General features: G+C 50.0%; 12 protein-coding genes across 12 annotated transcripts; 7 read left to right on the plus strand and 5 right to left on the minus strand.

Annotated features, from left to right (window-relative positions):
* Nucleotides 1-813: 813 nt before the first annotated feature.
* N7457_007754 (uncharacterized protein) lies at nt 814-1,278 on the plus strand (the record flags this gene model as incomplete). Its single annotated transcript, XM_057178797.1, has 1 exon — nt 814-1,278. The coding sequence occupies one exon, from the start codon at nt 814-816 to the stop codon at nt 1,276-1,278; it is 465 nt and encodes a 154-aa protein (XP_057027183.1).
* Nucleotides 1,279-1,990: 712 nt separating this feature from the next.
* N7457_007755 (uncharacterized protein) lies at nt 1,991-2,461 on the plus strand (the record flags this gene model as incomplete). The annotated part of the gene is made up of 1 exon (XM_057178798.1): nt 1,991-2,461. The coding sequence occupies one exon, from the start codon at nt 1,991-1,993 to the stop codon at nt 2,459-2,461; it is 471 nt and encodes a 156-aa protein (XP_057027184.1).
* Nucleotides 2,462-2,696: 235 nt separating this feature from the next.
* N7457_007756 (rhomboid protease PCP1) lies at nt 2,697-4,670 on the minus strand (the record flags this gene model as incomplete). The annotated part of the gene is made up of 5 exons (XM_057178799.1): nt 2,697-2,967; nt 3,027-3,201; nt 3,266-3,599; nt 3,659-3,762; nt 3,818-4,670. 5 exons carry the CDS (start codon nt 4,668-4,670, stop codon nt 2,697-2,699), a joined length of 1,737 nt encoding a protein of 578 aa, XP_057027185.1.
* A 414-nt stretch (nt 4,671-5,084) lies between these two features.
* On the plus strand, nt 5,085-5,522 carry N7457_007757 (uncharacterized protein; the record flags this gene model as incomplete). The annotated part of the gene is made up of 1 exon (XM_057178800.1): nt 5,085-5,522. The coding sequence occupies one exon, from the start codon at nt 5,085-5,087 to the stop codon at nt 5,520-5,522; it is 438 nt and encodes a 145-aa protein (XP_057027186.1).
* A 677-nt stretch (nt 5,523-6,199) lies between these two features.
* Nucleotides 6,200-7,485, minus strand: N7457_007758 (Mob1/phocein family protein; the record flags this gene model as incomplete). The annotated part of the gene is made up of 4 exons (XM_057178801.1): nt 6,200-6,716; nt 6,767-6,881; nt 6,938-7,206; nt 7,463-7,485. 4 exons carry the CDS (start codon nt 7,483-7,485, stop codon nt 6,200-6,202), a joined length of 924 nt encoding a protein of 307 aa, XP_057027187.1.
* Nucleotides 7,486-7,838: 353 nt separating this feature from the next.
* N7457_007759 (Paf1-complex subunit LEO1) lies at nt 7,839-9,247 on the plus strand (the record flags this gene model as incomplete). The annotated part of the gene is made up of 3 exons (XM_057178802.1): nt 7,839-7,990; nt 8,042-8,207; nt 8,261-9,247. 3 exons carry the CDS (start codon nt 7,839-7,841, stop codon nt 9,245-9,247), a joined length of 1,305 nt encoding a protein of 434 aa, XP_057027188.1.
* Nucleotides 9,248-9,626: 379 nt separating this feature from the next.
* N7457_007760 (Zn(II)2Cys6 transcription factor rglT) lies at nt 9,627-10,745 on the minus strand (the record flags this gene model as incomplete). The annotated part of the gene is made up of 1 exon (XM_057178803.1): nt 9,627-10,745. One exon carries the CDS (start codon nt 10,743-10,745, stop codon nt 9,627-9,629), a length of 1,119 nt encoding a protein of 372 aa, XP_057027189.1.
* Nucleotides 10,746-11,187: 442 nt separating this feature from the next.
* erb1 (ribosome biogenesis protein ERB1) lies at nt 11,188-13,493 on the plus strand (the record flags this gene model as incomplete). The annotated part of the gene is given in 2 exon segments (XM_057178804.1): nt 11,188-12,097; nt 12,109-13,493. The coding sequence occupies 2 exon segments, from the start codon at nt 11,188-11,190 to the stop codon at nt 13,491-13,493; spliced, it is 2,295 nt and encodes a 764-aa protein (XP_057027190.1).
* Nucleotides 13,494-13,967: 474 nt separating this feature from the next.
* N7457_007762 (putative AAA family ATPase/60S ribosome export protein Rix7) lies at nt 13,968-16,272 on the minus strand (the record flags this gene model as incomplete). Its single annotated transcript, XM_057178805.1, has 3 exons — nt 13,968-15,857; nt 15,926-16,165; nt 16,219-16,272. The coding sequence occupies 3 exons, from the start codon at nt 16,270-16,272 to the stop codon at nt 13,968-13,970; spliced, it is 2,184 nt and encodes a 727-aa protein (XP_057027191.1).
* A 177-nt stretch (nt 16,273-16,449) lies between these two features.
* Nucleotides 16,450-17,322, plus strand: N7457_007763 (ESCRT-III subunit protein VPS20; the record flags this gene model as incomplete). Its single annotated transcript, XM_057178806.1, has 3 exons — nt 16,450-16,493; nt 16,644-17,007; nt 17,098-17,322. 3 exons carry the CDS (start codon nt 16,450-16,452, stop codon nt 17,320-17,322), a joined length of 633 nt encoding a protein of 210 aa, XP_057027192.1.
* A 718-nt stretch (nt 17,323-18,040) lies between these two features.
* N7457_007764 (putative ATP dependent RNA helicase) lies at nt 18,041-21,467 on the minus strand (the record flags this gene model as incomplete). Its single annotated transcript, XM_057178807.1, has 3 exons — nt 18,041-18,461; nt 19,370-19,470; nt 19,530-21,467. 3 exons carry the CDS (start codon nt 21,465-21,467, stop codon nt 18,041-18,043), a joined length of 2,460 nt encoding a protein of 819 aa, XP_057027193.1.
* A 316-nt stretch (nt 21,468-21,783) lies between these two features.
* N7457_007765 (Ubiquitin system component Cue) lies at nt 21,784-23,227 on the plus strand (the record flags this gene model as incomplete). Its single annotated transcript, XM_057178808.1, has 5 exons — nt 21,784-21,804; nt 21,870-22,179; nt 22,241-22,483; nt 22,541-22,810; nt 22,863-23,227. The coding sequence occupies 5 exons, from the start codon at nt 21,784-21,786 to the stop codon at nt 23,225-23,227; spliced, it is 1,209 nt and encodes a 402-aa protein (XP_057027194.1).
* Between the last annotated feature and the right edge of the window lie 331 nt (nt 23,228-23,558).

Here is a 23,558-nt window from a genome sequence, read left to right on the forward strand (position 1 = left end):
CTCAAGGATTGATGAAAAGGATATCCACAAGAGTGGGGTGGGGGCCAAATAATACGCCTGTCAATGACCCGAGAGCCATTGAACAGCCTGTTCCGCCGCGGTGTGCAATGCAGGGACCAGACTGTGGTGAACTGCCTTCATGATCGCAGCCACCCAAACAAGGTAAGTATGAAGAGGGAAAAAGAAGAAGACGAGGGATCTGGGAGGGAGCGCATTATTTATAAAGCACGTCTAGGGCGGTGGCAAAATTTGGATGGAGTCATGTATTCTCTTCTAGATTAGGAAGGAGCCTACTTTTCTGTTTTCTGTTTTTGTGATCACCTTGACTACTCACGTGAGATAAATTATGACTTTTTAAGTCCCATTCTACTTTGAAATGATAACATTTCATCTTGAGACCTCTCAAATCCCTATTTCCCACTCATTTGGACCCATACTTTGGTGACGGGCAGGTCCCTGAATTCATTCTGGCAGAGCCATCTATAGTACAAAGAATTTTCGTGATGTTTCTCCCTATCAAAGAGCCAGTAAAGTCCACTGAAAGATGAGATATAGGTTACATAACAATAAAAGGTCTTTGTTCTTCTCCCAAATCCTCAAGATGGATGTATTAGTTGTTACTATATCCAACTTCGCAGTATTGTCTATATATATAATCTCTCTCCCATCATGAAAATGTATTTCCGTATTACCAATAAGCAAGAACAACAAGAATAGAATCGAAACTGATTCCCCATCAACTTACAGTTGCCAATAAATAAGTCAATCTCCACCCCCCTCCTCAAAACCGCGTGTGGTTAGCTGACTGTCAAAATGCCAAAGTTTCAGCCAAGTGTGTTCCAGAACGCCGAAGGGAAGAATTTTGCAGATCCTCACAGCGACCGAAGTGACTACTACTGGGTGACTGTGTTCATCCCAGAATATATGGAGCCGAGATGGTGTACAGATGAGAAGATCCTAGCATATGTTCGCGATCAAATCCGACATTGTCGTTGTAGTATACATGAGAAGGCCATGCATGGTTTGGGGAAGAAATGTATCTCCATACCGATCAGACGCAATGATGAGTATGCTCCTCTGCCTGATTTTTCTCAACAGCCTGCACATCCAGATATCTATCTTGCTATAGATATTGCTGAATTTTGGCGAGAATCAGTTTGGGCGAACAAGATTATGCTTGATAAAGACCTGATCTTCGTTGCAAAACATGGCAAAACATTGAGAATGGAAGACATGGTGGATGTCGGACTTGATATAATGAACATTTGGCGCATCTAAACATTCTGTATATCATTGTCCTTTTAAGTTGGTCTTGGAAGCATGTAGGATTCAATACTATAGACCTGTTACTTGTTAGCCCAAGCTACAAAACCCAGAACCCGGCTTCAAACTATACATGGTGGTCCAGCAATATTGATGTCACCGCCGTCCACTTCAGCAATGTCCTTTAGTCCAATTTCCTCCATGGTCTTTCCATCCTCAATTACAATTCATACATATGTGGAGAATTATAGTCGTTTTGAATGAAACAGCTCTGGTAGCACCCGGCTATACCATGCAAGTCTTCACATTTTCGTACTGGGGACTTTAGATACACCTATCATTATGAACAAAGAGCAAAACCGCTTAGCGATGAGGGTAGGTCCTGCATACAAAGGGACAGTGAAATCAAAGATCATAGAGCACAATGCTCAGAAAAGATCAATGGAGATTCTCGAGCGAGACAAAGAGAATCCCAAGGAATATTTATGCTTGTTCATAGAGAAGGTCATTATGCCAACACGAGAACTTTGTTTTCTTTATGTTACTATTCAACCTCAAGACGGATATATACTGCTGGAGTTCGCAGTATATAAACACCCGATATCATCGTCTCGGTAACTTCATTATCCTCATCGCTTGGAAAAACATCCCCTATTACAAGACCCCTATTGCAAGAAAGCAGCCTTATCCAACAATTACAGATATATTCAACCCGTGAACCGCCATCATGCCTGTTTATCAAGCAAGTGCATTCAAGCCTGCAAATAGTCGGTTCCATTACAAGGACCCCCACAACGATCAACCGGGTTGGTCCTGGGTCACAGTATATATAGGTGAGAACTTCAACCTGGAAAGTAGTGCTGAAACCATTATGATGTGTGTAATCCAGAGCATCAAGGATAACGAAGCAGTCGTGACCACACATGCAATGCACGGCATGGGAGCACGATGTATCTCGTTGCCAATTAAGGAAACTGGACAAGACCTTGCAATGTTCATGGTAATGGCGCAAGCCGTTGCCCTCTGGTGGTTCGAAATGATTTCCCTAGAGCGGGTCACTCTTGACTTGCACATGATCTTCCAGGCCCAGGAACCCCCTACGGACTCTGATTACGATTTGTTAGATGTGCTCCCATCTTGGAACAAGCCGGAATACTCGTGTCTCAACCTTTGGGATGAAGTTGTTCAGGAGCCGTAGATTCTGCGGATGGCAGCGAGCAATAAGACCTGGAGAGGGCTGCGGGTACGGATCTTGCCTAGAACTTTGAGTACATTGATATATACAAGTTATTTAAATGATAAAGAGAATTTGACTGATGAACGAACAGTGTAAACAAGTAAATCGATAGCATGTATGGAATATGCCATAGTAACGCCGGTATAATAATACAACCAGGACCCATAAACAGGTATAGAGTGGTCTGTCAGCGAGACTAAATCCACTTTGACTGTTTCGCCTTTCTCTCACGCTCCTTCTTTTTCTGCATGAGGGTATATCCACATCCGGCACCAGTAACGTACCCACCTAGATGGGCAGCGTGGTCCATCTTGGTCAGCCGAGAGAGGGGCCAAGCGCGGAATAAGAAAGCGGGAGCCACCAAGCTGAAGATCTCAGTGCCGACCAGGCAGCCAAGGAACACCCAGCCGTAGGTCCAAATTTGTTCTTGAAGTCCCTGGGGAAGAATCCACAGGGTGAGTTTGTCGCTAACTAAGGTCAGTACAGGTATCACGGCAAGGAAATAGAACTGCAGTAGAAGACATACTCGAAATGAGACATGCACCATGCGGCGACGATACCGCTGGTCGCAGCACTGGCTCCGAGAGAGGTCATGCCCAGGCGGCCGAGGATAACGCTGCGGGTCAATGAGAAAATAGACCCCATCGCGCCGGAGGCGAAGTAAATGGCCAGGAAGTTTCCACGACCAATTTCATCGTGAACTATGAAGCAAACAAAAGGTTAGCAAGCCTATTTTCTAGTGGCATTGAAAACCAAGATACATACCTCGGGTTCCCATAAGTCCGAGCACCATCATGTTCGTTCCAAGATGTCTCCATGTTTGATGACTGAATGTACTTCCCATCATACCCAGTGCACTGGGGTAAAAGGGAACAATTACAAAGTAACGATTAAGCAATCGCCAAGCAGGGGGTACGTATTTCCATAGAAGAGTGACGGTTAGGTTAGCTGCCACAATGGCACCGACAGTTGCAACAGCAGGAGGTACATCCGGCATAAGGCGGTCCTTCCGTGCTGGGAACTCATACTTTTGAGCAAAAGTGTAGCAAAGCCCAAGGACCGCGATAGTGAAAAGCAGTGGAGCGAGCAGACGTTGAGACTTTCGATTCAAATATGGTTAATAGTCGAACAATTTCACAACCTAGACCTAATACTTACATTGGTGATGTTCATCGACTCAGGGCTCTCGTTGGTTCCAGCAATGTGATGTTTCTGGACCCAAGCGAGGTACGGTCTCTCAATCGGATCCGCACGGGGGCGAGCTAGAAACAAAACAGTCAACGGCAATCACCCAAATACGAATTTTGATGTACATACCCTCAGTAAGCGCTTGCTCTTGATATTGTTGGAGCGAAGTATCCTTCCCAAACTGCTGTTGCAATCGTTCCTGTTCTTCTTTCTCGCCATCGAGCCACTCTTGCCTTTTACGCTCCTGTTCAGCCAACAAGCGCTTTTCATTCCGTTCACGAGCCTCTTTCAGAACACTCTTGCCATAAGGAGAGCCCTCCTCACCGAGCTCGGCATCATAAGAGCCGCTCTGTGGTTTATACAAGCCCAACCTCTCGGCCCGGCGCACAAGCTTCTCTTCCTCGGCGCGATCCTCACGCTCGATGCGGGCGAAAATGGCAGCGTCCTCGTCCACAGGGTACTCGTTTCGCAGCCATTCCATAGCCATATCAACCTGCTGCTGGGTAACGGCACGGACAATTTCAATTGGCAATTCCGCATCGAGCGTGCCGGCCAGACGATGGCCGTGTAGAACGGTTAGGATACGGTTTCCCATCTTTGCGTTAAACTTGGGCTGGCCAAAGATCGTTTTGATCTCGGCCTCGGAGAAAGGCTTTTCACGAAGGATGGCTTTCGAGCAATCTGATTTGGGCTTGGGCTTAGGCTTTGGAGAAGCGGCGGATGTACGTTTGAAGCGGCGGGCGCTAACAGAGACCGGTTTGTATTGTTGCAGGGAAATTGACGTTGGCCGAGACGGGCGAGAGAATAATTGTGAGAGAATACTCGGAGCTGGCAACCCGAATGGGCGCTGTGAGGTGCTGTACATGCGCCATGGGGTAATGCGGAGGTCACGACGAGTAGGGCGGAATGATACCGGGGTTAGTATGGAGGCACGGAGCCCTGGACATGGAGTCCGCCATGCGGCCCAGACCGCGTTGCTCATATCCTGGGACTGGAGAGCGACGCCTGTGAAAGAGCCAGAGAAGATATGGTGGTGGTCAGTTGTTCGGGGAACTTTTTGGTGGTATCTCCAATGAACCTACGGCTGCAGAGTTGTTCCGAGACCGCGATTGTTTGATGCAGTGCGAATGTATCGTCTGGACAAACTAGAATACTAATACTGACAGGTTCAAAGGTCTGTTTCTTTCTAATTGCTAGATATGCGAGTACTCTTAAGGAGAGGCATATCTACATTTCAATCATTTTTTCAATACAGCGACACTTTGCTCCATGTTCAATATCTCCATCAACATCTGATCTACAGACTACCACGTGATGATAACGATAATCCGCCGCATTGATCCCGACCTAGGAAGGCTCGCTTTCATCCATCAGCAACAAAACAACTGACCTCAAAATGTCAACCGAATCTCTCCCCATAACCCCAGGAGCCTTCGCAGAAGCGATCAAAGAGCTCCCCCTCGCAGTTCTCTACAGCAAAGTCTTCGAGCTCACGAACTCTATTGCGCACCTGCAACGCTCGAACACTGAGCTCCGTGCATTCTTAGCAGAAAGCAATGACTCAGAAGAAGACAAAAAAGAACTAGAGGGGTACATCACAGAAAACGACGGTGTGGCCGTATCCATGAATGAGCGGATCTCGTTGCTGAAGATCGAGGTTGAGAATCGTGGGCAGCCATGGATTGAGCTTGATGAGCTTAAGAAGGAGGAGGGGCAGACCTCATTGCCAGATGTGCCGGTGACAAATGGGAATGGACCTGTGACTGAGACTGGGGATGCAGGTGCAACGCAGGACTCCAATGATGGGGGAGATGGGGATGGAGTCTATCTGTGACGAGTTCAATGGATTTCATCTATGCACCATTAGCTTCTTCAAGCTTGCCCAAACCGTTCAATCTTACAAAACGTATTGTCACCAGTGCACCAGTGGCTCGCGGCCACTGTATTTTACGGATGCTTCATTGCATTTGCATGTGGGTCGAAGATCCACCTCTGTCAATTGGCCATGTTTCACAGCACCCATACCTCAGTATGAGCAAGAATCATGACAGCGAACAGGCACCTGGCCAGCCTTGGAGTCATCTTGATGAATGGCCAAGCTTCAAGTCTTGCCCGGGTGAAGACTGCTCGAATCCGATGCAGCGCTTGATACTTAAATCACCAGCCTCAGACAAATAGACGGATATGATCTACAATCTCAGGTCTTACATATACCAATGAATCATGATCAGATAAACGTATTGCAATCAGTTGATAAAAAAACATGTAACGATGACCAGCTGATGCTGGATGAAGATATGCAATACCATCAAGTAGAATAATTCACAGCGCATGCTAAATGCTCAATCAAAGCCCCAGCTCTGTCATATCATAGCAAATTCACCCATCTTTAGAATGGCCGAAGGAGAAAGCAGAACACGAACAAAGTAAGACAGCGCGGCCCAACGCCAGGTTAGAGGACATGTCATGATCGTCAATGTAAAAGAATATGCAACTCCAAACCCGTGGAGCTTAAGTAGCAGCCTGCTGAGCCCAGTGGCCACCATTGAGCGCCTCTGGGGGGACCCGCTGCTGTTTGATGAACAACTCAATCAGGGGCTGCATGGGCTCCATCTCCTTCTCAGACACAAGGCCGTAGTACTTGGAGACTGTCACAAAGTGAACAAAGCACATGTTCAGGACATCGTGCTTATTGAGATGCCAGAAGGGGTTGAGCCAATGGGCATGGTAGAGATGGGCGTAGCAGCGGAACATCTGCTTCATGATTCCCTGGCAGTCCTTGTAGAAAGTTGGCGGGAAACCACTGGACTTGCCAATCCACTCATCTGGGTTGGCGGGATCTGAGGGGGTTGTTGATGCACCGTTGGCTTCTTTGACGGAAGAAGTCTCGGGGATGCCGTTGACGTTTTCGGTAGGGAACATGACAGGGTCATGGATCTTGCTGACAATCCATTTCTCGACACGGTTGATGAACTTCGGGGCGGAAATTTTGGCAGCACGGCCGTCAACAAGCCAGGTGTAGGTCAGCCTTCAAAATCGTTAGCTCGGTTCATGATATACCCCGCCATATCCACATACCGCCCAGCGGACATTGTCGGACAAGTGTTTTCATTGCAAATAGGAAGACCGTTCACGCTGTTCACTTCCTGGATAACCTGAAGCATGCCGTGGAGCAGACGATATTGTTCAACAACTAAGTAGAAACACATTAGCTTCCCCGACACCAAGAGAAGCTTCCATGTTGCTTACTCTGGTGAGCCAGCCACTCGCCCAGCTCCACATTCTTCGGGCAAGCACAGAGGGTCAAAAAGTTGCCCCTCACGTTCAGCGGGGCATACTTCTCCTGAAAGAAGTATTTGGGACCCTCGGGGTCGTTGGCTTGGTTCTCAACCGACAAACTGCTGGAAATCGAGGGAGAGTTCGACATGCTGGCTTGGTGCTGAGGAGCAGAAGCCTGTGCTGGGCTTTTGGGGGGGTTGTTGCTCTTATTGTTTCCTCCCCGACCAAATCCTTGGCGACTGTATTTGAAATAGAGTTAGCAAGCAATTGCGGCGAGAAGTAGATATTTGCGAACGAGATGGGAAGAGCTCAAATAAAGAAGAATTAAGGGGAGTATTAGAAAACAAATCAAGGACGATATTAGACTTTGGGGAACGGAATGTTGCTTTGTACTTGTGGCGCCGGGGTTGTTCGTGCAGTATGAGGGGGGGGGTAAAGATGGAAGGGAGATAAAACAGCCCTTTGCAACATCTCGCGATGGCGCATATCACTTACACACTCTGGAAAAAGGTCGCCATCTTGAGATTGACCTGCGATACTTGTAATCAAGAAAACAATGAGGGATGAGGGACAAGACGGTGAGATGCCCACACGTTGAGGATCCCCTTTTGGTCTGGGCCATCGTGACACTAGTCCCATTTTACTCCGGAACCGGAAAAGCTATGCATCCGGATGTCAGTGAATAATGAGAGCTCCGTCGTGAATGGCCGATATGTAGACAATTGTCAATAGACTATACTACTGTAGTGACGATATACCGGATCGCTTGCTCACCATCCAACATTGAAACCCCTATCAATCTCTTCTCTGTCACCATTTGCACCCCCGGAACTCTGCGATCTTGCAACATCCACAATTAACCCAATACGCCATGTCCTCCGACGAGGAGGGTGTCCGACGCCCCGGCGGTGATGGCAACGAAAGTCCTACACACAGCAATGCTAATGATTCTGTTGCCGATCAAATGGACGAAGGCGATGATCTCTTCGGCTCGGACGGAGAGGGTGGACTCGAAGACACTGAGTACGCACATCATCCCAATGCGACAAGGGCCGGATACTGACAAATTCCTAGGCCCAACCGTGCCTTGGATGATGAACAGCTTGACTCGGGAGATGATGAAAACCGTTACGACCGACGTGCAGACCGAATGGATGACGTGTTCGAGGAGGAGCAGGAAGTGAATGTTGTTGATCATGATCTTGCGCGAGCGCCAGTGCCACTGACCAACGACGGAGAGGTATGCCGAGCTTCTACTTGAAACATTGATCTAAAACTAATATCCTGGCACAGGTCTACACAATGCGTGTCCCCGATTTCCTCTCAATCGAAGGAGAAGAATTCAATCCCGCAACTTATGTTCCGCCGCCTTACCAGACCGCCGCTACCTCGCTTTGCTGGCGCAAGGACCCTGCGGACGAGTCTCTTTTGCAATCAAATGCCCGCATGATCAAATGGGAGGATGGATCAATCACCCTCCAGCTCGCCTCCGCACCCTGCGAACAATACCGCATCGCATCCAAACCTCTCGCACCTCTCACCAAATCTGGCGAATATGACCACAAGCTGGATTCTCACGTTTACCTTGCAGCTGGATTGGAAACTGCTCAAGTCTTTAGACTGACCTCACATCTTACCCAAGGCCTGACTGTTCTCCCAACTACATTGGAGACGGATGACGCCGTTCAGCGACTGCAAGAGCAACTGGCTGCTGCTGCTCGTGGTAGCAAGCAGACCGCAGCTGGAACTGCGCCACGCTATGAGCTCACAGAGGATCCCGAGTTGGCTGGCAGGCGTGCTGAAATGATGGAGAAGGAAGCCATCAAGGCGGAACGTCGCCGCCAGCAGCTTGCCGATCGCGAGGCAGATCGTGGTCGCCGTCATGGCGCTAGTCGTACTGGCCCCGCTGGTCTTAGTGTTGGCGGTCTTGAAGATGGCGGCTTGCACACGACTCGTCCGCGCGCCAAGCCTCGTCGTCAAAACCGTCGCGGTGAGATTTACACCGATGACGAAGAGGATTATCCTCGTGGTGCCCGCAACAGAGAAGATGAATACGACGAGGACGATGGGTTCTTGGTTGGAAGTGACGAAGACCTCGAGGAAGAAGCCGAAGATGAAGAAGAGGAGCTGGAGGATGAAGACATGGACGCTGAAGGTGAAGATGACGAGGAGGCTGCACCTGCAAAGGCCCGCAGCAAGCCAGAACCTCAAGCCCGGGCTGGTACACCTCCTGCCCGAAAGAAGAACCGCTATGTGGTCGATGATGAGGATGACGAGTGAGCTTTCAATTCGTACGTCCTAGGTCATTTTTCTTTTCGCGCTTTCTCTGCAGTTTACTTGTTACATATCCACATGGTCCGGCGTCATCTACATGGACAGGCATTCGAGGGACAATGGGGCTCATTTCACTCAGACTTGATGCTTGTAGAACAAAATTAATGAAATGGTCAACGACACATCAATTCCCATTCTCGTTCCAGCGAAACCATGTATGATTTGTTTTGTATCTGATATTGAATGGTAAATGATGGTTACTGTCGAAGTCGTTTTCTAACCGCTGTTTTGGACATCTTTGAAGTGTGGTATACGCAAAAAAAAACAGAAAACAGGACCCAGCCTATGAATAACAAAAAGGAAATCATGAATCATCTGTTTATCGTTACCTGTAGCCTTCTGCACCCTGATCATTGTTATTGACTGGCTCGACACCCTCAGCATAATCATCAGGTGCAAAATTGAATTTTGTGATCACATTTCTGGCACTTCCAACCACACGAAGGCATAAATACTCGTTTCCATCATTGGTTTCATCTTGGTCCTGTGGCTGATCTGCCTGGGATGGTGGGCTGTATTTTTGGGTCGGATGTTGCCCAGGTTCATGCCAGCGGCGTTGCCGGTTCTCAATTTCCATGATCATAGACAATAGATCTGACTGCTGCTCGGAACAAGTAACTGCAGAATCTGGGTCTAGATAGCCACCAACGACAGCGCGTCGAACAACTTGGTGAAGCCATATTTTCCAGGTTTGTGCTGGATCGGGGCTTTGGAGTACCCGAGCAATGTAATCTGCTGGCGCGGACTGCAATCCTAATTGGGTGGCATCGGTCTTAGAAACGCGCAGCCAAGCATCCGCGGCGACGGTTAAAAGAGTTCCTATGAACATGACATTTTGAACGCCCGTTGCAAAGGCTTTAGGACAGATTTGGCAGCGGATCACGTCTCGTGCTGTTCGTGCAGCGATATATAGGGAGCATAGAGTGTGGTCACTGACAGGAAAGGAGGAAATGGACGTCATGTGGCTGAGACAGAGATATAGATATGATAGACAAGTACAGCTAGATGCTGGAGAATCAGAGGAGACGGAAGTAGAAGGGGATAGCGGAAGGGAGCCCATGGGAGGGAAACTTGTAGGGCTGGGAAATGGCATTGGCATGGCCGTGGCCTCGGAGACGGTTGAGAAATCAGGCCAAGGACTTGATGTTGGGAATACAGGAACACTTGGTTGTTTCAGTTGCTCTGGTCGCCAGCTGTGGTTGTGGTCATCGTAGCCCGATAATAGGTCTGCGGGCTGGGCGTGTGGCGAGTTCGTGCTCGTACCAGGTCGCCAGTAAAGCACCGGGCAAAGATGATCAGTATCTGGGAAGATGGCTGTGGTGGGGCTCATTGTGGAAGGCTGTTGCGAGTCCCCTAGACTGGGCCAGATGTCAGCCTCAGAATGCGCTGGGAAGTCAGGCCCCTCGTCGTCTGCCCGTGTCCTTTTCTTGGGTGGTCGGCCCATCTGTTTTTGTATGGAATAGTTGCAAGGGAATGTCTGCTTATTGCATCGCGAGCAACCTGTCAATTCCCCGGAGCATTTGAGCTTTCGCTTCCCTGTCCAACAGTAAACTGGTCAGTGAGTTTTGTGTTACAACGGCCTGTGAGACTTACTACACTCGTCACATGCTGCATGTCTTTTTGGCCCCAAAGGTTCATTTGTATGAGGCAGAGGGGCCCCTACCTCATGAGTAGACGCGAGCGACATTGCTTGGAAATTTGATAATTTCAAGTTATGATCATGAGGCCTTTCAAACTAATTGGAACTTGGATCGAGAACATGGGCGCTTAAGTCATAGATAGCGATAAGATGGGGATGGTCATGTGGGCGGTGAGGGCCGCGAGAAATTATCTAAAAAAAAATCCATGGATCTACGGTAACAGATCAACACCTGCTGAACGGCATCATGAATCCCAAGGTGGCTTCAAAGAAGCGCAAGGCTGTCACCCGCGATGTGGAGGAGGAAGCTGGTGTCTTTTCTGGTGACGAATTGAGCAAAAACAACCTCGATGGAGCCTTGTCGGACAACGCCAATGATCTTTCGGAGAGCGAAGACGACGACAGCGACTCGGAAATCGAACTGGTCGACGAATTCAGCGACGAAGAGGATGGAGAAGAAGAATTGGACAGCGATGAAATCCCTTCTGATACAGAGGAATTGAAGCCAGCTGCTGGTGAACCCAACTTCCGCATTGTGAAGGACGCCAATGGAAATGATCGCTACCTTTGGGACGAAATCCACCCCGACGATAACTCCGAGCTTTCTGAGGTGGATGAGAATGCTAACACTATTGGCGATATCCCGCTGAAGTTCTACGACGAGTATCCTCACATTGGCTACGACATCAATGGAAAGAAGATTATGCGCCCTGCCAAGGGCGAGGCCCTGGATGCATTGCTGGACAGCATTGAGATCCCCAAGGGCTGGACCGGTCTTACTGACCCCCAAACCGGCAAGCCTCTGAAGCTCAGCCAAGATGAATTGGAACTGCTCCGCAAGGTGCAAATGAACGAGGTCCCCTCCGAGGGTTACGATCCATATGAGCCTTTGGTGGAATGGTTCACCAGCGAGAAGGAGATCATGCCTTTGAGCGCGGCCCCCGAACCCAAGCGCCGCTTCGTCCCATCCAAGCACGAGCAGAAGCGTGTGATGAAACTTGTGAAGGCCATCCGCGAGGGTCGCATTCTGCCTTACAAGGCGCCCGAGGATAGGGAAGACAAGGAGGAGGAGCTCATCAACTACGACCTATGGGCCGACGAAGTTGAGCGACCTGATCACGTTATGCATATCCCGGCGCCCAAACTTCCACCTCCTGGTTACGAAGAGAGTTACCACCCCCTCCTGAGTACCTGCCCGATAACAAGGAGCGCAAGGAATGGGAGCAGACAGATCCCGAAGATCGCGAAAAGGACTTCCTACCCAATGACTTCGGCTCCCTGCGCAGAGTTCCTGGATACGACAACTTTGTCCAGGAGAAGTTCGAGCGTTGCTTGGATCTTTACCTTGCTCCGCGTGTGCGCCGCAGCAAGCTTAACATTGACCCCGAGAGTCTTTTGCCTAAGCTACCTAGCCCCGAGGAATTGAAGCCTTTCCCTACTGCCTGTGCTACGGTGTTCCGCGGCCACAAGGGCCGTGTCCGCTCTGTCAATGTCGATCCTACTGGAATTTGGCTAGCTACTGGTGGCGATGATGGTACTGTCCGTGTTTGGGAACTTCTCACAGGTCGCCAACTCTGGAGCGCGAAGCTAAGCGACGACGAGGCCATCAACACCGTCCGCTGGCGTCCAGGCAAGGATGCAGTCATCCTTGCCGCCACCGCAGGAGACGACATTTTCCTAGCCGTGCCTCCTATCGTTGATCCTGAAATTGAGAAGGCCAGTCTGGATATCCTCGACGCAGGTTGGGGTTTCGCTGCCTCCAAACCGACCCCCAACGCCTCAGAGGAAGGCAAGAAGAGTGCGCCCCCGACCTGGATCCGTCCCTCCGCCGCTCTCCTGGATGCTGGTGTGTGCGTCGTCATTCCCCTCCGCTACGTACCCAAGACGATCTCCTGGCACCGCCGTGGCGATTACTTCGTGACGGTGTGCTCGGGCGCCTCGACACCTGCATCCCTCGCAATCTCTATTCACACAGTCAGCAAGCACCTGACACAATTCCCCTTCCGGCGTCGTCTCAAGGGCGGTGGTCCCCCGCAGACTGCGCACTTCCACCCTTCGAAACCAATCCTGTTCGTGGCAAACCAGCGCTCGATCCGCGCATACGATCTCTCACGCCAGCTCCTTGTCAAGATCCTGCAGCCCGGTGCGCGCTGGATCTCGTCCTTCGACATCCATCCCACCTCATCGAGCGCATCTGGCGGCGACAACATCATTGTCGGCTCGTACGATCGCCGTCTGCTCTGGCACGATCTCGACCTCTCCCAGCGGCCCTACAAGACTCTCCGTTACCACCGCAAGGCCATCCGCGCCGTCAAGTTCCACCCCAGCGGTCGCTACCCGCTTTTCGCGGACGCCTCCGACGACGGATCCCTGCAGATTTTCCATGGCAGCGTTACTGGCGACATGCTCAGCAACGCTACCATTGTGCCGCTCAAGGTTCTCAGGGGTCACAAGATTACTGGAGAGCTGGGTGTGCTGGATATCGACTGGCATCCGCGCGAGGCGTGGGCTGTCAGTGCTGGTGCCGATGGAACATGTCGCTTGTGGATGTAATCTTGAGATGTGGTTGCATGATGTCTGACATTTTTCTGGGCGTTTTTTTCTATTCATTTTGTGTGCATAATTTCCTTTTGTATAGTCATCTTACGAAAAAGTTGTTTTCTGACATTTCAACCTCGTATTCCATGTAGTACATGTAGCTCTTGGAATCTGGCATAGCACAGGGAGTTCGATGATCATCAACCCTAGTCTGTGCTTTAAATGACCCGTTCCACATTTTGAATACTGAGATATGATGATACAAGGCATAGTTATTACCATATGACTCTGGAGACATTTGAAGCCGTATGATCGTGATGGGTTGAAAGCTCGCCTAGTCGAAGATGAAACGAATGATCCAATGTCCAATCAAATTGCAAATGTCCAAGGTATCTATTGTCCACGATCCCAAGCAGAAAAAAAATCAGAAAAAAGCTCTAGATCTGAATATGCCCCAAAGAGGAAGTATATATACAATCACTCCCCAACTCAGACTACACCGCCACTCCAGTCCCTCCTAAGCTTCTCATACTTCTTCAAGTCCGTAACACTAGGCCGGACAAACGACTTAGCAGCAACAAAGTCAACGAACTTGATACTATCACGACGCTTGATAGCAGAGTAACCAGCACGACGCAGTAGACTGCCCAAATCAGCACCACTGAAGCCCTCACACTCCTCCGCAAGTCTGCGCAAATCCTCACTGAAATCAATAGCCAAGTTCCGGACGAGAGTCTGCAGAATATCCACACGCTCGAGGGGCGAAGGCAAATTCACGAAAAGAAGGGTCTCGAGACGACCAGGGCGCAGCATAGCAGGATCAATGATATCGGGCCGGTTAGTAGCGGCGATGACATAGATACCCTGGCGACTGCTACCGAGGCCATCAAGCTCTGTGAGAAGAGTGTTGACGACACGCGCCGAGGCCTCGGAGAGTGTATCGTCGCGGCGAGGTACGAGGGCATCAAGCTCGTCAAAGAAGATGACACAGGGCACAGACGAGCGAGCGCGGACGAAGACCTGGCGAACAGCGCGCTCGGATTCACCGACGAACTTGTTAAGCAGTTCAGGACCCTTGACGCTGATGAAGTTTGCGCGGGATTCGTTGGCGACGGCCTTGGCGAGAAGCGTCTTACCGCAACCAGGGGGACCCCAGAGGAGAACGCCTGTGGGCGCAGTAATACCGACATTTGCGTAGATATCGGGGTTCTTGATGGGTTCAACGATGGCGGTGACAAGCTCGTCACGGATGCCGCCAAGAGCACCAATATCAGCCCAGGTTGTATCGGGAATTGTGGCAAAGCCTTCGCGCTTGGAGGAGGGTTGGATCTTAGGGAGGGCTGTGAAGAAGTCTGCATTGGAGACGAGGACGACTTCGGTTTCTTCACCAATGGGGGTTTCTTTGGCGTGGTTGATTAAACGGCGAAGCTCGCGGACGCGTGGGCTGAGCTCATTTTCCCCTTCAATTTCCATTTCCATTTCTTCGCCGCTGTTGGACTTGAGGATCTCCAGGTACCGCTTGATGGCGGCAGAACCAGCAGTAGACACAAGATCGTTGAGATCGGCGCCTACAAAGCCGGGGGTTCTCTTGGCCAGCGTCTTGAGGTCGATGTCATCTGCCAGACGCAGTTTACGGGTGAGTGCACGTAGGATCTGTTCTCTGACTGGCTCTGAGGGTACTGTCATGTTGATCTCTTTATCGAAACGCCCACCACGACGCAAAGCGGCGTCGAGGCTGTCTGGGCGGTTGGTTGCCGCGAGCACAATGACGGGCTTTCCGTCTGTCTTTTCAAGAGCGATCTCGTCCATGCAGGTCAGGAGCTGGGCGACGATTCGCTTCTCCATCTCTCTTTGTGCGCTCTCACGCTTCGGCGTAATCGCATCAATCTCATCAATGAAGATGAGACAGGGGGCAAGACGCTTTGCCTCTTCGAAGTACTCGCGCAGGGCCTTTTCGGATTCACCCGACATTCCTGAGACGACCGAGGGCGCAGAGATGGAAATGAACGGCACGCCCAGCTCCGCCGCGAAAGCATTCGCAATCAACGTCTTACCACAACCTGGCGGGCCATGTAGCAATACTCCGCGTGGTGGCTGTACGTTTGATGAGAGATAGACTTGCGGCCGGGTCATGGGCAGAATGAGTAGGTCTCCAAGTTCCTGAACAACATCGTCCAGTCCACCCAGATCAGCAAGACTGACATGTGTTGGTGGCGATCGATCCGCAGCCTCAGCTTTGCGTCGCTTAGACAAAGATTCTCCGCCATGCGTTCTTCTCTTGGTGGAGGTGGGTGCCGGGGTACTCGCGGTAGATTCGGACTTTTTGGCCTTCGTTGTTGCCCATGAGCCGACGACGCTCTGGTTCATTCCGTTGCTCTCCTAATATGCCAATCCCAATTAAAATTCTGGGCCATCCCGGAACCAAGTTTGCGCAGTGCATAACATACCGCAGCCGCAGGCTCCTCGAGTCCCTCAAAGTCCCCCGCTACAGAGTCCTCGTCATCGTCACCCATATCAGCCTTCACAACCTCCAACACTCGTTCAAGACTGTCTTCAATCAATCTCTTCGGTTTGCGGTTTAAACTCGAGTTGGATTTTTTAATTGTTTCATAGATTGTTGAGACCGATAGTCGAATGCGACCAGTCTCGGGCTGGTCATCGATAATCTTGCGCACGATCTGGTAGACCTGGTTTCGAGGGTGAGTTGAAGCGAACAAGAGGCCAATGTCAGAATCCCTACCTCACGGTCCAGACCCTGACTGAGGGTTGGCCTGCCTCCTTTCCTAGCAGGCATGATTGCTATGGTTGTTACAACTGCGATAACAAAAAAAAAGCCGAAATTTCGGAGATGAACATTTGAAAGATCGGCTGAAAATTATCTGTAATTTACACTCCCATTACATACTCACGTCATCCATCCGAGGATGTCGGGGGACATCGATGGACCTTCCCTGAGGTCCTCTTCAACAACATGGGGAACTCAAGTAGCTCACAGAAGATCTCTGCCCAGGATCGGTGAGTATGCATTAATATCTAGAATCTTCACGGTGCTTCACTTTGTCTGCAAAAGCCATACTATGCTTCTCCTCACGAGACCCCCTCATCCCCACTCAAGGCGCCCATTCAACAGTGTTGACCTCAACTGACATCTCTTGCTATGTACAGAGCAATCCTCGATCTGAAAAATCAGCGCGACAAACTGCACCAGTATCAGCGACGAATAACTGTCCTTACAGACCGCGAGACGGAAATCGCCAAAGAATGTCTCGCGCGCGATGATCGGCGGCGAGCACTGCTGGCGCTCCGACGCAAGAAATATCAGGAGTCACTTCTCGCCAAGACAGATGGACAGCTCGCCCAGCTGGAGCAATTAACTGGCCAGGTGGAGTTTGCGCTGGTGCAGAAGGATGTACTGTTTGGATTGCAACAGGGGACACAGGTGCTGCAGACCATTAATAAGGAGATGGGGGGTATTGAGGGGGTTGAGAGGCTGATGGGGGAGACCGAGGAGGCGAGGGCTTATCAGGAGGTATGTCCTTCTGTTTTTTTGTCCTATTTCTCTGCGGGATATCATCATTGGCTTGGGATTCAGGCTTGGGATTGCTAACGACTGTTGCAGGAGGTGAGTCAGATGCTGGCAGGTCATCTGACGAATCAAGATGAGGACGAGGTCGAGGATGAGCTAGAAGCGCTTCGGCGGGAAGTTGCTGGCCCTGAAGTCCTGCCTGATCCTGTCATACTGCCGAGTCCGCCTACCGCTGATCTGCCTATTGAAGAGCCGGTGGCGGAATCGACTCCAAGAGTCAAGGCCAAGGCAGAGACTCGGACGGCTTTGCCTGCTTGAATAAGAGCATGTGTTGGATTCCTGTTGCAAGTATCACGCATTGCATTGATTTGAAGCATTTAGTGGCGTTATGGCTTATTGCTATCTTTTTGTTGTCTATATTGCCGGTAGACTCCATGTATCAATGGCGTTGGTGTTCATTTATACTGGCTGTTTTGAATCCGCGGTTCTTGAAATTCGTGAAATGCATAAAGAGGAGATCCTTGACCGTGCAGAGAAGGTTCATAAATATCACTCCATATCAGAGCTCATTTAGCCACGGAAGCAAACCAGTTCCTTGATCGTCATGGTCCATGTCACTTGATTGCCTTTATGTCTCCCTCCCCGAGATTTTACTCAACCTTGGGATTCGTCCCGATTTTGAGAGTAGTTGAGAGAGATCTCTGAGTAGCTCTCTATATTGGACTTGGATTCAAGATAGGCAATGATGTTGGCCAGATATTTCTGGTCTCGCTTTCAATATGTATCGTTATAACTGCCTTTGGACTGTCTGATAGATTGATGTAGGTAGAGTAAACATCAGTCGATATGAATAAAGCCCTGCATGGCGTCTGTTCACCTCCATACTCGACTAGGATTCAGGCTGGAAACGCCATTAAAGGCAAAGAAAAGTCTCTTAGAAGTACATAGCAGCAGGATTGTATTCTCGTAAATCATAACGACCGACCAATCAGTCCCAAATACTACACCAAGTCATGCTCATGGTGCACAAACCAATCTACTGCCCAGGCATGATCTTACCCCCAATGCCACTAACACCAGGAATCGAAACATGATCCTGAGGATTGGCCGCAGCCTCATAGAGGAAGTTGACCGGCTCCCGTGTCAACTTCATAAACTGGCCCTTGAAGCCTACATACCCAACTTTCGTAACATCTTCCTCGCCATCACTCCAATTATCTTCAAAGAAGAGCGTAACAGATGTAGTCGCGTTCCAGTGAGCACGGTTCAATGGCAGTTCAAAAACATCGGCGCCTGGTTGTGGCTGTGGGACCTCGATAGTCTGAGTGGGGTGTAACTCGGATGCAGTTGAGAAGTCCAGATCATCGCGGTTCTTGAACAACTTAACAGTCTTTGGTGCAGCGATTGTAGGCACCGTATACAGGAGAAGCGAGTGGACATTGACTTGGCCGTTGAAGCTATGTTTCGAAGAGAGCCCGGGTTAGCTCTTTAATTTGCGATAACGGTGAGGGGTAAATGGTGGGGGCTTGTTTGTGATTTTTTTACGAGTTGCGAGGGGAGGAACAGTCACTGTAACTCTTCTCCAAAGGCAAAGATGTGTAGGATGGGTGAGTCTCACGGAATGGTCATGAGCAGTTGCTCGTCGGCATCGCTCTCAAGCTCGGGTTTGTCGCTCAGTCGCTCGGCCCAGGTCTTTTGCACGATGGATGCGCCGCAGTTTGGGGTAGTCTCTATCGTATTGCCCAAGATCAGAGCTTGTTACCAGTATTTAGTCAAAGTCTAAAGGCTCATACCGTTCAAGGTTGTAATCAGGTCAAAATTGATCTGAGAGTAGAGAAGAGATTGGATGGCTGGGGTGATATCGTTCGAATGATCGTGATCTTCGCCGTGGCAGTGGCCGTCATGATCATGACGGTGTCCTGACATCTCAAGAGATATCAACGTGGACTCGACGGGTGTATAATGTGAGAATATAAGGATATCCGTGGTCACAAAGATTTGAAGTGGAAGCTCTGTGTTTGGAAAGCTCTCCGCTCCCGTGACGTCGTTTTATTCAAAGGGGACGGTCTCGGAAGAACATAGGGCTTAGGAAAAGCTACCGTTTTGTTTATATATCTATACAGTGCAATATACCTTCGAGCCTACCCAAGTATGCAGTGGCCTGGATTGTTTCTCCTATATAGTTACCTAGGTAGAATACCAGCCAAAATGCGGAGCGGATGCCGTGCTCTATCTCAACTACATATGTATGCATAATCGTTTGAATGCCTGGGGATTATTGCACACAGGCCCTTTAGCTAAGTTCCAGACCCGCGATACTTATATAATGAATGATCATCGAACTTTGTAATATTCAGGGGCATACTCTAGGAGATAACTCTTCTCAATCTTTGTGACATCACGAATGTAGGTCTTTTCACCGGTTTGCATGATCTCATGGAATATGACCCAATCGGCCTTTCGGTTCTATATCCGAGTTAGTAACACCGAACATGAATTGCCCCAGATGGCCTATGAGCACTTACAAACATCAACGAGGAGGGATGGGCATGAAGAGTCAGACCCCCGCTGACAGTCTTGAATGTTCCATCCGGTTGCATCTTCGCTGCATGAGCAAAATAGCCTGTCGTAAGACACCGTCGAATCTGCTCAGGCTGGTTGCTCAAATCGAGTGCGCCCTTGTGGGATGAAAGGGTCTCGTCGACTTGAATACCGAAACGCTCGAGGTATCGCTTCAATTGACCTCGGATACTCACTGCACGTACCAAGGCACGGTAATTCAAGAGATTATCGCGACACCATTTCGACTCTTTTTTCCCCTTAGTCACGAAGGCTTGATATACGTTCAGGTATGTCAAGTGATCGCCCTCCTCAACGGCAAACTTTCGTCGATTGCTCTCAGCAGATCTCTTGTCTCCCACATGCTGAACCCACACCGTCCCCTGAAGGTTGACCATCGCCGCAATTGTGAGAATTTCGCTTAAACAGTTGAAAGATGGAGCGGCGAGCAGAACCTTAGCCATCATAGGATCAAGAGCAATTTCTGCCATTCGGATTCCGAGAGGTTTTGTAAGTTTGGCATAGTCATCCACTGCACCAAGTGAGGAGAGGAGCTCAAATGCACGGATGACAAGTTCTGCCGGCGGAGGCGTCAAAAAGTCAAACCGGACGATATTGTCGATGCCCAGTGCTTTGAGTTGCATAATGACTGGGGCGAGGTTTGACCGCTGGATTTCAGGTATCGTTGCGTCCGCCATTTGTTCGAAGGCTTGTTGAGTGTACAGTCGGAAGCACTTCCCGGGCTTTGTTCTTCCAGCACGACCAGCTCGCTGAGTAGCGGATGCTTTTGATATTGGCACTGCGGTCAATGTCTCAATGCCAGTGCTGGGATTGTATGCTCTGAGCTTGGCAAACCCGGAATCAATCACGTAAACAATGCCATCGATTGTGACTGAAGCTTCCGCAATGTTGGTGGAGACAATGATTTTCCGAGTATTTTCTGGAGTAGGCTCGAAAACGTACATCTGTTGCTCCGTCGTAAGCCCAGCATAAAGTGGTAGCGGAAGCAAAGATGAGGCTTTCGGATGGAGAGTTGTCGCTCTCTCGGATATCAACTGAATGGCAGTATCAATCTCTTCCCGGCCGGTCAAAAAGAGAAGCACGTCGCCTTCTGCTTCTTGGGTATGGATGTCGAAAATTGTCTTGACCGCTCGCTCTATGTAGTCTTCAGCCGGAGACTCAAGGAACAACATGTCAACTGGATACATTCGTCCTTCCAGGCTGATGATCCGGCCAACGCTTCCGCCCAAATCAGCCGGGTCTGCACCAGCATTGTACTCATCGCCGGCGAAGAACCGAAGAAAGTCCTCTGCTTGAAGAGTTGCACTACTGACAATGATGCGAAGTTCGGGGCGCTTCTTGCGTATCTTCTTTAGAGTCCCAAGGAGTACATCGGTACTCAGAGATCTTTCATGTGCCTCGTCAACCATGATCACTGAGTAACGTGAAAGCAAAGGATCCACCAAGGCTTCTCTGAGTAGCATGCCATCTGTCAAGAATTTGATCTTTGTCGCCGGAGATGTCAGATCTTCGAATCGGATAGAGTAGCCCACCTCTTCGCCGAGTTTACATCGCATCTCTTCGGCTACTCGGGTTGCAACCGTTGTAGCAGCTACCCGCCGGGGCTGAGATAACGTCAGTCGCTGCCCAATGGTAATCATCAATGTGTCCATACCTACCTGAGTAACAGCGATCGTCTTTCCATTCTCGCACCATCCTGCTTGGTCTAGGTACTGCGGAAGCTGAGTTGTTTTCCCGCTACCTGTTTGGCCTACCACAATAGTGACAGGATACCTCTCGACCAGATAGAGCAAACTTTTTTTATGCCGTGCAATAGGTAGCAGAGCAGCCGGCTTATACAGGGCTGGAATGAACGAAGTCGAAAGCTCCTGTTCTGAAGCCATTTTAGACTAAATTTTAGCCAAGAACTCGATTTCTGCTGAACCTGAGCCCGGTTGATATCAAGAGAACCCAAATTTATGGGATTGGGCCATTCTGATACTTCAAGCTCTTTGCAAATTGGCAACTTGAAGATCGTCGGAGTTCTCGCAGAAACATCCAGGGCGATCTGTATAAAGCTCGCCCGCTATCACGTGCGCCCCACGTCACTGGGAGCTTCCCCGATATGTTCTGCCCTGTGACATTCTCAGGCAACACTGTTCTTCTGTGTTTCCCCTCAGTCACTTTCTTTATTCTGTTAGTTCTCGAAGAGCTTTCCAAATGCCAGAGGAGGACAAGATGGTATGTATACTTCGCAGCCCGAGCATCATTTGTTGTTATCGCATGAGGCTTATTCGCATACATAGACCACTTCAAGCAGGCCTTTGGCTGCTCTCAACACCCCCAACAGCCCACGACCCGAGTCGCCAACTACTGCGCGCCCTATGGACTTTGATGATGAGCCTCAAGAGAGTGGGGTTATTACTTCCTCCCCTGCCGTTGCGCAGCCAGCTCCCGCCGAGGCAGCCCCGCCAAAGCCGCCCCGGCCCCTGAACCCGAAAGAACAGTCAGAGAACACGCTTAAGGAGGCATTCCCAAGCATTGAGCCAGGAGTTGTCAGGGCGGTTTTGACCGCAAGCAATTGGAATGTCGAGCGAGCATTTAATGCGCTCCTGGGTTCGTGTACAATCCACAACATATGACATGGGTATGAACTGACACTGGCCTTGGCTTACAGGTATGACCGACCCAAAGGCCCAGGAAGAAATGTCGCCACCCCCAAAGCCGCCGCGCCCGACCCAACGAAGCACTGCTGCGCAGCGACAAATGGAAGCCGATGAGATGTACGCACGTCAACTATCTGAACACTATAATGCCGCAGAGCGCCGCGCACCACCCCCGGGCTGGGAGAGTGATCCTCGATACCAGCGACCTAGAGGTAGCGAAGAGTCTGATGAGAGGGAATATAGCTTCTTCGACGGTATGTATAGTTCATGGTGGGGTGCTGAATGAGCTCTTGCTAATTGAATGTTTACAGATGATCTACCTGTGATTCGCGAAAACCTTCGCAAGGGCTTCCTGGAGACACAGAACAAGGTCAACTCATGGGTAACCAATCTCAAGAAGAGAATCGATGGAGAGGATTTGGATGAGGAACCCACTCATAACCAAAGAGAGACTTCGGCCCACGGCCGGCCTCGGCGCAGTGGTGATATGGGTCGTCGGAGTGGAGATCGCGAGCGCTATGATGCAGACCCCCAAGTTCTCGGCGATGATTTCTCTGCACTCGAGCTCAGGGATGGCGAAGGTAAACAACAATCCCAAGTCTAGCACCACTGAGTGTCACTAACTGTGTATAGCTCCCCCGCCTCGCCCTCCTCGCCCGGGCCAATCCTACATGAAACCGTCTGTGTCTCCTTCGCCAGACAGACGCAGAGTATCGTTCCAGGAAGGCCCACCGACCGAGATTGAAAATATTTACGACGCTCCTATACCCTCCAATCGTGCAACCCCAGGGGGCAGCAAATCGAGCAAATGGCAGCCATTATCCACCGTTGAGCCCTCTCCCGTCGCGGAGAATGATCCTTTCAGCCTTGGTGATAGTGACGACGAGAAGGATATCAAGGTTAAGGAGCCGACAACTGCGGAAGCAATGTCTAGCGAAGTGGGTTCCTCTAAGGACCAGGAGACCAAGGGTGCCAGCAAGCCCGAAGAGTCAAAATAATTGCGAATGATTGGAATTTGGATATCCCCATCGTTATCTGCGTGAATCCCCCTTTTGTCTTTCTTCATTGGATCGTTTTCTCCCGGTCTATGATCCTTTTCGTGCCTACCTTGCTCTGCTTCTACCAGCTTACCTTACTATGCGCTACCCGTCTCTCACCTGAGCTTCCGATACCTAGTAGAGGTAGCCCAAGACGGTTTTAACCAGCTCCTATATCAGCATAAACTCAAGAAAAATTGAATCTGTATTTGTACAAGAAACAAGCAATAAACAAAAGGGTATATCTCCGACCGGCCAGTCACAGTAGCAAAAGGCCAACGCCAAAACCAGA

Source organism: Penicillium paradoxum, assembly GCF_028828445.1.
Source record: "Penicillium paradoxum strain IBT 22861 chromosome Unknown utg000007l_segment0_segment0, whole genome shotgun sequence".
NCBI classification, from domain to species: Eukaryota; Fungi; Ascomycota; class Eurotiomycetes; order Eurotiales; family Aspergillaceae; genus Penicillium; species Penicillium paradoxum.